Source organism: Meleagris gallopavo, chromosome 6 (assembly GCF_000146605.3).
Source record: "Meleagris gallopavo isolate NT-WF06-2002-E0010 breed Aviagen turkey brand Nicholas breeding stock chromosome 6, Turkey_5.1, whole genome shotgun sequence".
Taxonomy (NCBI): domain Eukaryota; kingdom Metazoa; phylum Chordata; class Aves; order Galliformes; family Phasianidae; genus Meleagris; species Meleagris gallopavo.
Window position 1 is genome coordinate 45,017,150 of NC_015016.2, and position 14,909 is coordinate 45,032,058.

The window sequence follows — 14,909 nt, forward strand, 5'->3', positions numbered from 1 at the left end:
TCTTTTCAAGTTTCAGTTGACAGACATTCCATGACAAGGAGAACTATTGAAGGAATTCTTGACTGCTGCATTTTTCCTCTACCCAAATTAAACATTGAGGCTGCTTTGCTAATTTTCCTGATTTGTGATGCAACATTCTTCAATAAGCTAGGCACAGCTGAACTTGCCTGTTGGTGTTTAGACTCTGGATTGTAGTGTATATAATTCCAAGAAGAAGGATTGAGCAAATACTCGGATTTGTTGAAGGAATTTGTCCCGATACAGTCAGAGGAGCCTTTCAGGCTTTGCCTTCACCTTTGGTGAGCAGGATCCTGTGGTTTTGGAGAAGATAGACGTTTACTGTTCTGCATAAAAAGAGGCGTGATGCTTTTGCCAGTGTTTGACTTACAATGAGGGTGGGAAAGGGTGGTCTTCTAGAAGAGGTTTGGGCACACAGCTGAGAGGACTTCGAGTTTTGTTTATTCCCTACTGAAAATATGCAGTGGCTGAGTCACATAAATAAGAGAGAAGAGCTCTAAATGCCACCAGTATTACTCAGATGTCTGCGACTTTTATTAGATATTGCTCAATGTTTATCACTGTTTGTTGGATTGAGGCTGTGAAGAGAGGCTTCTATAGGCTGTCACCCCTTCTGCAGACTTTCCTTCGTTTGTGTATAGTGAGATATTGTTGCTTTCTGAATTAAAACATGAGAAGTGCTAGGTATGAGGACAAACGCGTGTGCTTCAGTGAAGCTACAGCACTAATGACGAGGCCATGAAAGAAATGTTGCTTTAATTTACCTCTTACTAGGAGACCAGCAACTCTTTTGCTGCAGCTTCTGTTAAGCAAATATTTTTAAGGCTCTCAGAGATTAACATAATGGCACTATGTGTAAGTCATGTTACTGCAGAGCCTGGGTGACTCCTAATTTGAGGCCTTCCAGTTAGAAATGACTTTTAAAAATACTATCATACTTTTCTTTCTGGTAGTTTTAAACAACTTAGTGAAATGTTGTACAAGGTAACTAGAAACTTGAAGTGAAAATACTATACAGCTTAAGACTGTCAGCTCATGGCTTACAATTACTTATGTTTTTGGGTGGCAAACAGCGCATCTGTGTTTTGGTTGTCATATGCAGAACTCTATCTTTTGTAGCTGACCTATATTTCCTGATTATACCGTACATAAATGAAAATAACACCCAAACAGTTCTGTCTCTTACTTTTTATTTATGGCTATACTTGGAAAAATGCCTCTACAGGAGTAGCAATAACTCCTTCAGACTGCATAAGGGCAATCTTCTAGCAAATCTTGAGTCAGGCTGTGTTTCTTCTGGAGGTGAGTCTTATCTCAGGAGATGCAGTCTGGACAGCTTCTCCAGGGTTTGGGTTTGGCTAAATCTGTGAAAGGGCAGTGGAAAGTGTTAATTATGTATTTTTGGCAATTTTTTTTTTAAATTAGAAATAAAAAGTTGCATCAGCAAGAAAAGCAAGTAGGCACAGCTTCTAAGCTTGAGCCTAGCTGGTGTTTTAATCAAAATCTGTTTGACTGTTATTGTATTGTGATGTGCATCTCTTTATAAAATGCCCTTGTTGTCAGGAATTGCCTCTCTGAGACAGGTCAGACATCGAAAAGCCTGACTCCTGAATCAGGATCTCATTGTTCTAGGTGCTACATAACAGAATAAAAGTCACCTCTGCTTCGATCTGTCCAGGTTGTAGTTGAGCAGATGCTTGTATGCATCAAATGGAATAACTCAGGAACACTTATAGCCTTGGCAAGCTCAGTTTTAGAACAGAAAATGCTACATGAAGAGTAGAAAATGACTGTATAATTGTGCTATGTGGTTTTCTGGGCTAAAAACCCTAACTTGGATTTCTGCCTACTGTACTCCTTTACTGGCAGAACTGGGAATCCAGAGCCGGACAGCCAAGTGACTCCACACAGTGCATTTCAGGGTGAGCCTGATCTTCACGTCTTAAGATGGACATAGTAGTGTCAGAGAGAATGCAGAGAAAGGTTAGTGAAATGAGCAAGGAATTTGAGCAGCTGCCTCACAATGCAGGGCTTCCTTTAACATCTGCAGTACAAAAAAAGTGAATGCTGAGGAAACACGAGGGGAACGAAAGCAGTTAGATCATGAGCCTGAACAGCATTTGCTACTCTTACAGCTGAAGAAAGAATATTAGGTTAGATGTCAGTGGCAAATGACTTAAGTTCATTTTTAGTCACTAAAAGTTTTAATAAGGTGAGAGTTAAGAGAAAGAGGTAACGATCGACATCGTGCTTCTTGGCATGACAGGGCTGTACTGTTTTAGATTAACTACCTCAATATTTCTTCTATAGTAATGTTTATTTTTAAGCAGGTTGCTGGTAACAGGGAGACTATCTCATGGATTTTCACTTCAGAATTCAAGGATAGCATTTTCCTTGGGGGAAGAAGGAGGGAAGCACTGACATTTTGGATGAGTGGAAGCTTCCTGCGTGCTGTTTACCTATCACTATTCAAAGATTACGGAAGATAACAAGTAAAGCAAATTATGCCCATGGTGTGGAAATAGCATATACCTAATACTGTCCAACTCTACAATCTGTAAACGGTGCAGTTCTGCATATAACCCTATAGTGGGTGGGTTACCAGTGCTTTTGTTACGTTAGATCTGCAGCCATTCAGCAGCATGATCAGTCATTTAGTCTGAAAGTTGGCTGTTCCTCCTCAATTCATTCACCAAAACCAAAAAAAAAAAAAAAAAAAAGAAATCCAGAGCTTGCTTTTGTCATAGCCATGATTGGAAATAACTTACCTTCCAGCCATGCCATTACTAGGATGCGAAGAAATGGAAGGGAGTGAAGAAAGAGAGGGCGGGGAAAAGAAAGCTCAACTGCATTTTTTTTCTCTTGAAACCTACAGTCACTTTAGCTTGAATGCTGGTGAAACCAGAAACCACATCCTAAAAAAGTCCATACTTCGCATGATTTACTCATTTTCAGGTGAAGTCACCTGCAAAACCCCATCATTAAATACCTCTTACTGCGTAGAGCAACAGTGCTGTTATGTTATGAGCAGACATCCTTCTGATGGATTAAAAAAGAAAAGGCAAAAGTTATTTTTAACCTGTGTCAGTTCCCCAATTCGAGTAACCACAGACGGTTGTACCCATAACACGGAAGTGGGAGGCAGATAACAAGCAGCACCGTCGTCCTCTGAAAAGAGCATAAGAGCAGCACCCTGCAAACTAGACATCAGGAAAGATAGACTTAGCTGGGCACATCCTGTTCCTGGTGAGATCATGTGGGGAAATCAGAACAGGGAAGTGAAATGGACAATAAAAATAAAATAAAATAAAAAAAAGTGAAAAGGGCTTGTCGCGTTGAAATTAGTTTTCTGATGCAGTTCACCCAGTGCATTCATGCACAGCACCCTTGATGGCTAGGGCAGGAGCAGTGGCTCCTTATCAAGTGCTGTTGTTGAGAGAAATTGATAAAGACCCAAGCTAGGATGATGGTTTGCAGTCACTTTTGACAATTGGAATCGTAACTTGTTACGATAAGGTGAAGTCTTGCTTTTTAGTCTCTTGTTCGTTCCCACCACCGTTTCTGTATGGCACAAACAGTTGTAGAACTACTGAATGAGTCAGGAAGGGAGCTAACCATTTTGAGGTTTTGATGAATTTGTGAGGGAAAAGACAGAAATTAGTATTGTAGTGTAAACAGGAAAGAGAGGCATATCATTTTGCAAGCAGTAAATGTAAAATTGCTCTGAGATTTGTTTAAAGGGAAGCTTGCAGGTGCTTGTATTCCTTTAATGTGGGCGTTGTACTGCTCCTGCCTTGCCTGTGCCTTTCTTATCAGACACAGAGTCTGTAAGTGAAGCATTCCTTCTCCATTTGTGATTACAGTCAGATTTTGCCACAAGTTCATTCCACATCAGCCTAAGATATTTTAATGTCCAATTGATGGACATAAGAGATCCTAACTGTTTAAAAAAAAAAAAAAATCATTTCTCTTTCCATGCTTCCTTTAACATCTCCCCAGTGCATTTCTGTGGATTCCAGGGTCCTGCCCCACACCTTACATCAGATCAGGCAGACTCTTTGTTAAGTGAATGGAATGAATTAAAATGGCATAAGAAGATTCCCACTTCCCAAACCACCTTGAGAAGTTGTCCAAAAAAAAAAAGTGTAGCCAGTATGAAGGCAGTGGCAGGATCTCCTGGGAAATGGCAGGAGAAATTAGGACTGTCCCTGTTCAGTGTTGAGCTGTGATGATGGTTCACTGCACCTTATAAAACCATCCATCTTTCTGAATAGGTTCATGTTCAGGGATGAAGAATGTTTAAAGAGCATTCTTCTGTCAACCAGATCTCATACAGAACTCAGCTGAACTGGAACAGTTGTCCAGTCTGTCTGTAGTGTACCTACATTCGAGTGCTGTAACAAAAAGACAAGTATTTTCAGAGCCTTTCCTTCTTAGTTGATTATTTGTGAGGCAAATTTAGGAATTGATTTCAGAAAAATAAATATATGTACAGAGGGACTAGAACATATAACAGTTTGAGAGGAGAGAATAATTTTCTTTGGAACATTTAGCTTGAACCTGAATTCTTGAAAACTTGGAGTAGCTTGCTAGAGAAGAATGACTGCTGTTCTTGAAGTCAGCCCAGGCGAAGCAGTACTGAAAGTCATATAAACACATGCAGAGTCAAATTTTGCTTCTGTCCACTGGAGAAATACACTCATGTGCCCTGTTTTTTACTGGAGTTCGCAGGGCAGTGTTAGTAGCAACCATCAAGCAGGTAGGAGCATGACCAGTCTGACACCGTGTGCTACCTGTAGTGTTAGCAGGTTCTGCAAGGCTGTGCAGGTGCCACAAAATAACTAGTGTAGGAGTGTGAGGGGAATACTGTGTCACACTGATGGTAGAGAAAAAGCAAATGCTGGACATTGGTACAGTTCAAATCCGCATTGAAATCTGCCATTTATGTATCATTACTAATGAGTATATTTTCATGAGTAATGCAGAGGGGTGGATAAAAGGAGCAGGTCACTGAATACATTTCTCTAATTCCCTGCTTTTGTGCTAGCTACTTTCCATTCTTACCAGTGCATCAGAGACCTTCATTATTCAGTCTTCCAACTCGCTGAAATTCAGTTGACCAATGAAAACAGTTAAAATGTTGAAAATGTGAATGAAAACGCCTTCAAAAACAGTCAACTCTACAAATGATTCACTTCTTGTCCTGCTATTTGCATATACTCCCACACAAGGAGCCTTTAGTGGCATAATGGAATTTCACATGAATATACAACTACAAGTTGTAGTCAGCAAAAATTCAGTCACGAGCAAAACCACCTTTGAGAAAGGACAAGCACCCATGGCTCCAGACTGCTAAAATGAAGGTTAGAAGGATGTTCCATGTGTAAGTGGAGCAAGGAGCTCAATGATGACAGTGAGAGCAAGGTGGAGGCAGGTCCCTTTGCAGAACAGCACAAAAGTTTCTCAAAATAAATGGAGGTGTCTGCTCTCCTCCGTTTCATGCAGTGAGCGCATAAGGAGACAAAGGTGGCAGGAAAGAAGATAAAAATCGCAGGGAGTCTTGAAAGGCATCAGAAGGCATTTTTATAACGAACAAAAAATCCAACTTAAATAACTGACTAAAAATGGACTACAGTCAGTAAGCTGTCAATGAGTAAAATTTAATATTTTAAGAGTATTTTAATTTAAAACTATGGTACCAGTATCATATGCTGAGCATATCCTGATGCTTGTCACAAAGCTGGCAGCAGGTTAGTATTTTATTCCTAGTAGTTGCTCTGCTGCAGTTTTACCACATCCTTGCCCTAGCAGCAAAGTCAGCGCTGACAGCATTCTTCCCCAGCTGCACACTCTTTCAGTCCCCTGTTTATCACACCTTCAGATTTTACAAAATAACCATTTCTGAGCCTGTGCTGTAAACTAAACAGCTGCAATGATCCAGCTCCTTTGCCATGTTTTTGTTCTTAGAGACCAAGTTTGAGCTAAAAAGGGTCCCTCTCAGACACAGAGCCTGTGGTGGGCAGTGCAGACACACAAATCTAGAGGAGGCAGACTGTGCCTTCAGGGCCAAGATTAAGCAGAGTTAAGGGACCACAGATACAACTGTAAGTTCTTACGTCCAAATGAAATGATGCTCTCTGGTTGGTTTAAAACAGCACTACTGATGGTGCCTGGCATTAACTGGCTGCTGCAGCATGCTAGAGTCAGTCCTTTAAGAGTGACCTGTCTTCTCCTGAGTTGTAACTTAATGATAGTCGTTATGGGAGATCAAAAAATGGCAGTTAGTTATCGTTTTGTCCATCCTTCCTACTTGGCCGTGCTCATCTTGATGACGATGTTACGGAGTTGCTAACTCTAGCAGCAAGTATATTTCATAACTCTTAATTTTTTGTTGTGTCAATTTGGAGGAAGGTATAGTAAAATAATAGCAGTGTGAGAATAGGGAAGAATCAACTTCATAGTGATGTAAATAAGTAAAGAATTTTGTATTTCTTGGCAGTTATTCATTAGCCTGGTTAGAGATGCCTGTGAATGAGGCTGGTCAACGGTAAAAAACAGTGGTGAGCAAACTATGAGCGCAGGCACCAGTGCTTGTAGGTTTTCCTCAAATATGTTAAGAAAACATACAACTCCAACCAATTGTAGTGAGCTGAATTATGTGATATTTTGCTGGCTATAGCAGGTTATTATAAGATGAATACATGGCAAAATAAACTTCAGTATTGAACGATATTTTTTTCTGAAGTATGTCTCCAGAAATGGCACAATTGTTTGATAGCATTTTTTGAAAACAAACATACATGCCTTCATCTTTCCCTGGGGATTTGAGGACTCCTAATGTTCTATTTACCCTACTGTTTACATGCAAGCCTCTTGTATGAGTTTTGAGCAACTCTGACTATGGCACAATAAAGGCAACATTTTGAGAAGTGATAGAATCTGGTGGAGGATGATTTAGGTTTGTGTTGCTTCAGCTGGTGGACTTGGAAGTTAGAAGTTCCTAAGAAGAGAATACAAAGCAAAAAGTCCAGGTATCCTCTACTCTTGCAGTTTTGTAGTTTTTTATGTTGTTTACTTGCATGTTGAAAACTCAGCTTGGAAAGCATTGTGTAGGGCTGTGGTGCTTGGAAATGCTACGTATTCAGTTACATTCTTGTGAGTGTAGATTCTTGCTAGGTGTAATATTGCAGGTGGGGCTCATTTGTATCCATAGTACGACTGTTGTTTTAGTCTTAGGTAGTGTTTATAACAAATCTGTTTTCTTGTCGCAGTTTCCTCAGGGACAGGAATAAGTTACACAGGAATAAGCTTTCTTAATACACGTAAACAGCATGAACCATGTCTGCAAACCTTGTGTACAAGTGAGAAACAGAGAGATCAGAAGTATCTTGGAAGAGCTGCCCCCTAACCCTGCAGGTGGTGGTGCACCCTGTCCTGAATAGTTGCAGTGCATATGAGTGCAATTGCCAAAGCTGGGCTGCTGAGCTGGAATGACGTTCTGTTATTGTAGAAAGGCAATCTGCAGGATGCTGTCCCTAATGCTAAGCAGATTAACCGTGTATAAATGTTGCGATTGAAATTAGCTGGCACGCTGAATACTGCATCGCACAGTTCATGTAGGAAATCCTCTTGGCTTAATTGTACACTTTAAGGCTGTTTCCTGGTAGATGCTTAAGTTATTAGTATGGATAAACAAAATTGGTTTTTTGATTGGGGAACAACAAACCCTTTGCATATTTTGGCTAGCTGGATGCTTTAGGAACTTGATGCTTTGGAAACTTTCTGGTAAAAAAACTTGAGCAGTATTCCTTATGCCTTTGTCTAAATCAGGAATTGCAGAAAAGCTGGCTCTCTCTTGTGGCAACAGTGACTGAGTTTACAGTATAGGACAGGAAAGACTCATCAGTACTTTGCTGTGAGCGAGACATGATTTGAGAAATGCCTTTGCTCTTTGTGGGCTGTGGGCTCTGACCTGCAGTTTTCAGTCTGAAACCTTTGGTGTCTCAGATTTAGCTTGGTAAATAAACAGGCCCCAAATAAAATGTCCAGGGATGCTTTTAAATACTGTGTGTGCTATTATTCCTTTGCTATTTTATATAGAACCTGCTGACATCCAGTCACTAGAGGATAGTTTTCTCTTGTTTGTCTGTATGCGGTATCTGAACTTCAGCCAGGATATCAGCTTCCCTTTTTACTCTTGTTTTAAAATTCTTCTGACTGCAGAGAGAGAAGATATTTTTAACAGGAATTTTTTCACTTGCTAGGTTAGTTGTGGAGTCAATCTATCCAAAAGAAGTGCTCTGATGTAATTAGAGGTTTGTTTTTTAACCTGTGTGCTTGACTGGACAGAGTGTTTAGGTTGAGCACAACTTTTTATGGGTTAGGGTTTCAGCTTGTGACAAAACTGTAGGTGAACAAAGTGTCAAGCATGCTTTCAGACTGAAGTGATGGTAATTCAGGTTGTGGTTGACAGCTTGCTTCTACCTGAAAGGGAAGGTGTATTTCTTCCCCATGTTTCCCTTGTTCTTTCCCCCCACAACTCTTTCATTTTTCCCAAATATGTGTTTTCACCAACTTTCTTGTGTTAGTGCTGGTGCTGAGCCCTTGCAGAGCTTATTTCTGTTTATTAACCTGACTGAAAGCTCCCTTTCTTTCTTTCCAAGACTGTTTTCTGCCACTCAATGAGGTGATGAGACTGAACTGTGAGCAGACCTGCCCAGCGCCAGAGCTGGTGTGAGGTAGACAAGGGAGCATGTATGGAGGAGAGTTGTGGGGGAACTCCCTCACTCTATTTTATAATGGTCAACCACTCTGTCTCCTGATATCACAGCGACTGCCTCCTCACACAAAGCCCAGCATCTTGTGTTTGCAAAGGGCTAAGAGTGTTTGTACAGATGATTGTTGTGGCCCAGGCAAAGTGCTTTTATTTGTTACACCACAAGCTTGTTGGCATAGCTCATTTAATAGTTCATGTTAATTAGAGCAGGAAACAGGAGAAACTCTGTGCTTAAAATTCTGCTGCTGAAAAAAGAAGTTTGTGTCAGTGCTCTTTATTTATGTTTAAGAATAGTCTGCTTACTTAGCTTCAGTGCTGTCAAAATAGTATTAGTGGACTAATAGAATCAAGGTCATCAAGTCCTACTATCAACACTATGAAATCTTATCAATTCACCACTAAACCATGTCCCAAAGTGCAGTGTTCACATGTCTCTTAAACATCTCCAAGGGACTCACCACCTCCCTGGGCAGCCTGTTCAAATGCCCTATCACCCTTTCCATGAAGAAAAATTCTTCCTGATATCCAATCTAAACCTCCCCTGCTGCAACTAGATGTCATTGCCTGGTGTCCTATCACTTGTCATGTGAGAAAAGAGATGGACATCTCTTCACTGCAGCCTCTTGTCAGGTACCTGTGGAGAGTGATGAGGCCTCCCCTGAATCTCCTCTTTTCCGGACTGCCTCAGTTCCCTCAGCTGCTCCTCATAGATCTGACTCCAGTACTGAGCCTTGGAGAACACCAGTGCTGATCTGCCAGCTGGATTAACCTCCATTGATGGCAATCTTTTTCAGCTCGGCCATCCAGCTGGTTTTTTACAGTACATCTACCCAAGCTATGAACAGTTTCTCCGGGAGAATGCTTTGGGAAACAGTATCAAATGCCTTGCTGAAGTCCACAGCCTTTTCCGTGTCCACTAAGCTTACCTTCATCCGAGAGAAACTGATGTGACTCCATACATGCATATGCACATGATCCAACCCAGCTGAGCTCTGGAGGCTTAGCCTAAGCTGCTGATGGAGGCAGAGGTAGTTGACGCTGGCTGTCAGTCCTGAAGCAATTATTTTTATTCAGTTCCACAAATCAGGAAGTGGTAACACTTCAAGCTGCCGCAAGTGTTTGAAAAGTGAGCTTGTTTCAACACTGATTGAGATTCAGCCACACAAATGCAGCCTTGCCACTTCACAGAGATTCCTTAGGCGTGAGGAGAAGTATAGCTGGATCTGATACTGTTTTTACTACCAGAGGAGCAAATTTGGCGCTTTGTTAGTGTTATCTCTGTTGTGTATTTAGCTTTTTTTTAACTCTCTGAGGAGTAGAATCTGGCTGGCATCCCTGGGGCTGCTCTGGCAGGAAGGAGATGACACTATCAGGAGGAGACTGCTAAGGGCTGAGATGAGTTAGCTGCATATGTAAGCAAAGATGCCATAAAAAACATCTCCCTTGTACCCGCTGTGTTGTCTGACACTTTAAGTACTTCATTTAGAGTGAAGAAGTGGTGTGGGTGGACGGTGATCCTGCGGGCAACTAGAACCAATCCCACAGAGGACTTACATTCCAAGAAAGAGACAATGTGCTGGAGTTTTATTTTGGGACTACATGTCCTGGTTTCAAGCTAGATTTGTCCTGTTTTTAGCTTTTTGGATTTGAAATGCATCTGACTGAGAGTTCAGAGAATGAAATGAAACTGGGGGAAACTGCCTGAGAAGAAATGCATCTTAATTTTTTTGGCTAAACATCAGACTGCAGAAAACCTGCAACAAGTAGCCTTTCTCTTTTAATCTACAAGGGATTCCTCAGATTCCTTTGACAACTTAGAGTATCAGAGGAACCATAAATGTAGCTGTGAGTATGCACTGCTCTTGCAGATATGGTCAGTGCCTGTTAGAACATTCGCAGTTCTCGGTACTATGCACTGGTGTCTTGTGGATACAAGAGGCAGCTTGCTGCAAGAGGAGCAGGCTCCCCTGTGCTAACCACACCATGCACATGAGCAAGCTGTGAGGACACTGTAAGTGTACCCTGTAGCTTATGCCATGGTAATTTTTTGATCTACCCTTAGCTTTAGCTTAATTGGACTTCTTATATGAGCTTAACCAAAATAAAATGTGTAATACCTCCTCTTTCTGCCAGCAGGGTTAGGAGAATGACTTACGGCATGGTTGAACTTTAGTTACTGCTAACAGCAGGGCTTTTTTTTTACTTGGAGGGAGAATGCAAAGTCGTGGTGGCAGAGCTCAGCGGTTGGTTCCAGTGGTTTAGGTCAGCATGTTCTTGTTATAGAAAATAGAGAGCCAGTGGGATAAAACTTAAGTCCTGCAGATGTTTAATGACAGGTTTCAGCAAACTTACAAACTCTTCAGCTATGTAGCACAATATCAGAGCCAGGCACTGTGGACAGTATATTTCAAATAAATATTTAGGAGTTGCCAGTGGAAGCTAAACTTTGAAAAATATGAAATAATTTTCAAAAGAGTTCAGATTTGTTAAAGCTACCAATTTCTTGAAGCTGTAATAGGGAAAATACTGCATACGCATTAGGGTGTCAAAGAGGAAAGCTTTTGCATGCAAACAAGGGAAAATACTGTTGCTGTTTTAGTAAGACGTTTTGTTGAATGAACATTTCATCTTTTTATATGTCTTAAAGGGAACTCTATTTTCTTTCTCTTTCAGAATCGCAATGAGATAAAAAACGGAGCAATCCTTCGATTAACAACATCTCCAGTGAGTTACCATTCTGTTCCTCTCTCCCGTCAAAGTAAAGATTTGATTAGTACAATCACTGTGAACTACCTCGTGTATTTTCAAGCTTTAGGCACACTATACCCCCCTGCGTAGAATGATGATTGTGTGGTCACTAGGTGACTCGTGTTGATCTTTTTTTTTTTTTAATTGAGGGGGCAGGGGCAGTGTCTGTGAGTGAAATTTTGTGATAGGGTTGACACAGTTGAGTGGGGTTTTTTTTGTCTCCCACTTCTCACCCATTGAGAACAGCTTTCACGTCTGCTTCCCTGCTGGTACTGCAGCCTCACTCAAGTTCTTTTGTCCTGCCTAAGAGCTCAGAGCCAAGAGAAAGGCTTGTGGGTTGAATCTGGAGAGCTCTTTTGAGCAGCGCAGGTCAGAGCTTTCCTGCTGTCTGGGTTTTTATTGAGTGATCAGCAACTGTAATGTTGAGATATTACTGGTTTTGCTTTATTTTTTTCAATGCCACCTCCTATACAGCTCCTCAAAATCATAGCAGAGTTACTGGTTGCCCTGTAGTGGCCTGTTTTTGTGCTGTGTTGAGCAGTACTGTTGCCACATGCTGAAAGCATGTATTAGTCCCAGTGTATTTCTCTGGCATCAGCAGTCACATTTCCTTACTGACAAACTGTGCCATTAAAATGGTTTACCTCTTTGTGGTGGTGTTGTAGCTTCTGCAGATTCAAAGCAGTCTTATGGCCAAAGTCTGTGCCCATGTACTGCAGCTCATTTGAGCGTGCAAGATGGAGCTGTGTTGGTTTAACCTTTGGCTTCTGTTGAATCTGTTAAGACTATGGTCAGTTACTGCCATCAGATGTGAAATCATGTCTATCTAGAAGACACACAGATAATACACATTTCAGCCAGTAGGGCCTAGCCTCAAAGTAAAGAAACAGAGAAAAGTGTTGCTACAAACTTCTCAGGTCTTCCAGATATCACATTTCACCAGATTTGCACTCTTCTCCAGGCAGCTTAATTTGTTGGTAATTTACTTCAGACTTAGGTGATTAAATTTGTAACTCAGGTTTGTGTGTAAATGGAAAGTAAATAAGCCAATATGAAAACAGATGCATACTGCTGAAGTTTTTAGTTAAGAGTGCAATATCAACCAACGAAAGTGTGGCTTTGTAACAGAAGGCACATTTAAGCAACACCACATGGACAAAGCCAAGAGATCTGTATTATCCTTCATCTTTTTAAGGGTCAAATACAGGTCTTTATAGCTGTAGGAGTAAGCAAGAGCTTAAGATCATGTCTCTGTCAGAGTCTGTGTGACTCAAAAGCCTCTTGCTCTTTATGTCACCGCAGAACTTCATACATGAGAAGCCTCTTACTTGTAGAGTAAGCCCCTCCTGGTGGAAGTTCCTCAATAATAGAAAGCCCCAGCACCAATTCCTAACCTCTGGACTTGTAAGAACAAATATCCACTCCACTGAAAAAGGATGGTCTGTTGTCCATCTCGAGAAATTAAAACATCTGTGGTTGATTGGGAGTCCAAGTGGTCCAGATGTATTGCATCATTCTTCTCCATTGAGTGACAGCGTGAGATGACTCACGGAATCCTTCCCTGTCTCAAAATCCGCAGCGAGTTGCACCATGCAAAACTGAAAAGAGGCTGTGCTGTGACTCATCTGTGCAAATGGCTGTGTGTCTTCATGGCCGCTTGTGAAATTGAAAATATGGCCTTCAAAGAGAAGGCAAATTTGGGATTTATAGCACTTTCTACTAATAGCTGTGAGCAGAAGAGTTGGGCCTTGCATAAGACTCTGTTTCTTTGGTAATATGCCTTAGGTTCGTTTAGCCAAGAAGGGCTCCTTAGGATATTGGGCTTTTGTCTGTTTTCTGCCAAGTTATGGACGGTGCTGGCACAGGCCTGCAGTTGTGAGTGACAAAGAGATCCCAATCTGCCATCCTATTATGTGTTTCTGGAAGGCCAGTCTACTTTCTAGTTATGAGCGCTGACCTTTAACCGTAAACTGGATACTTATTCTCAAACGTGTTCTGTTTTGTTTAAGTTTTTCTTAACTTTTTCCCATAATCATGGCAGTAACTTGGATGGAGGCTTTGAAGGACTGGATTATTTTTGACAGATTAAAGAGCATTTCTATTCTTTAAATAGAGATAAAGTGCTGCGTGTTCTTGCCCTGGAATAGGGCTTTTAAGGTACTGCTGAAGTGGTCATCATAGAGGTACCTAAAATAGATAGATTAAAGACTTCTGAGCAGTGGTTTTTAGACTGCTGACCACCCAGTGCTTGTGTTTTACCCTGCGATGCTAACAGGCCATCTGTTTCCATTTTTCCTCTGAAATTCTATATGAAAACAGCAGTAGTGGGAGGAGATAATGTGATGAGCAGCCTGCAAGGTATACTTCTGCAATACAGGAAAGATGTTTTCCTAGCTGCTAGAACCGAATGAAACATTTTTCTCATCGTGTGATAATACTAAGGTACTGCATCAGTATAAACCTGAAACTACCTCCTCCTCCCCTGCTGTAAGAAAATCATAGTGAAAGTGCTTTTCACAGAGGTGTGGGAATTAGAAAGGAGGGAAAGGAAGATTAAAAGAAGTGAAGAGGAGCCACATTACAGATTATCCAGTGCCTGGGATGTGCCCATGTAATTTCAGAGAGGTCTGAGCTGCCTGCTTCCTGGCTATTGTGGTCAAAAATGTCTGTCCTGAACTTCACAAACAGTTGAGAGGAATGGTTGCAGCCAGTTCTGAAGCTGCAGGAAGTTAAAATGCTTTTCTAGTTCTTAATTTTCATGCGGTCTTTTACCATTAGAACCAATATTCCAACTATACTCATTCATAGCTACATACCATGAGTCACTGAGAATTGAGCAATAAAGGTGAGATGTGATCTTCTGAGTTCTGCTGCCATTAGTCTCAAATTGTGAGTTGCTCATCTTTCTAGAGCAGGTCCTGTTGAAGATTAAAAGGGAGAGAGCAGGAAAAAAGGCAGTTTCATCTAGGAGAAATGCAATAGCATTTTTGGATTGGTTTCTTTAATGTTAGGATTAGAAATCCAGTTCCCCAAATCTTAAGTTAGATAGTGTTTTCAAATCTGAAATTTGGATAATTTTGGGTGCATGTATCAGAGCCTTTTTTTCCGAAAATTGTTGCTAATATTGCAAGAGCGAAGCCACCATTCTGGTGTGCTGCTAAATCCATTCCAAATGTTTGCCTTCAAAGATTTAGAATGTGTCTATTTTAAACTTCTGTGAGTTAGAACTTTGTGAACATCAGTCGTCAGTCCTGGTGGGAATTTGAACTGCCTCTTTGTTTCTGCAGCTCTGTTTGCTAAGTTTGTGTGATTCTCTGAAAGGCTATTTTTTTCTGAACAATGCTATTTTTTCCTCTATAAACCACTC

At 41.0% G+C, this 14,909-nt stretch overlaps 1 protein-coding gene across 3 annotated transcripts in view; it reads left to right on the plus strand.

Annotated features, from left to right (window-relative positions):
- The window catches only part of ELMO1 (engulfment and cell motility 1), a 291,509-nt gene that overhangs the window by 59,638 nt on the left and 216,962 nt on the right, over positions 1-14,909 (plus strand). For all 3 annotated transcript variants that reach the window (XM_010713028.3, XM_019616661.2, XM_010713029.3), the window contains one exon: positions 11,468-11,518. In XM_010713028.3, the coding sequence (XP_010711330.1) occupies positions 11,468-11,518 (51 nt within the window). The remainder of the gene's footprint in view (positions 1-11,467; positions 11,519-14,909) is intronic.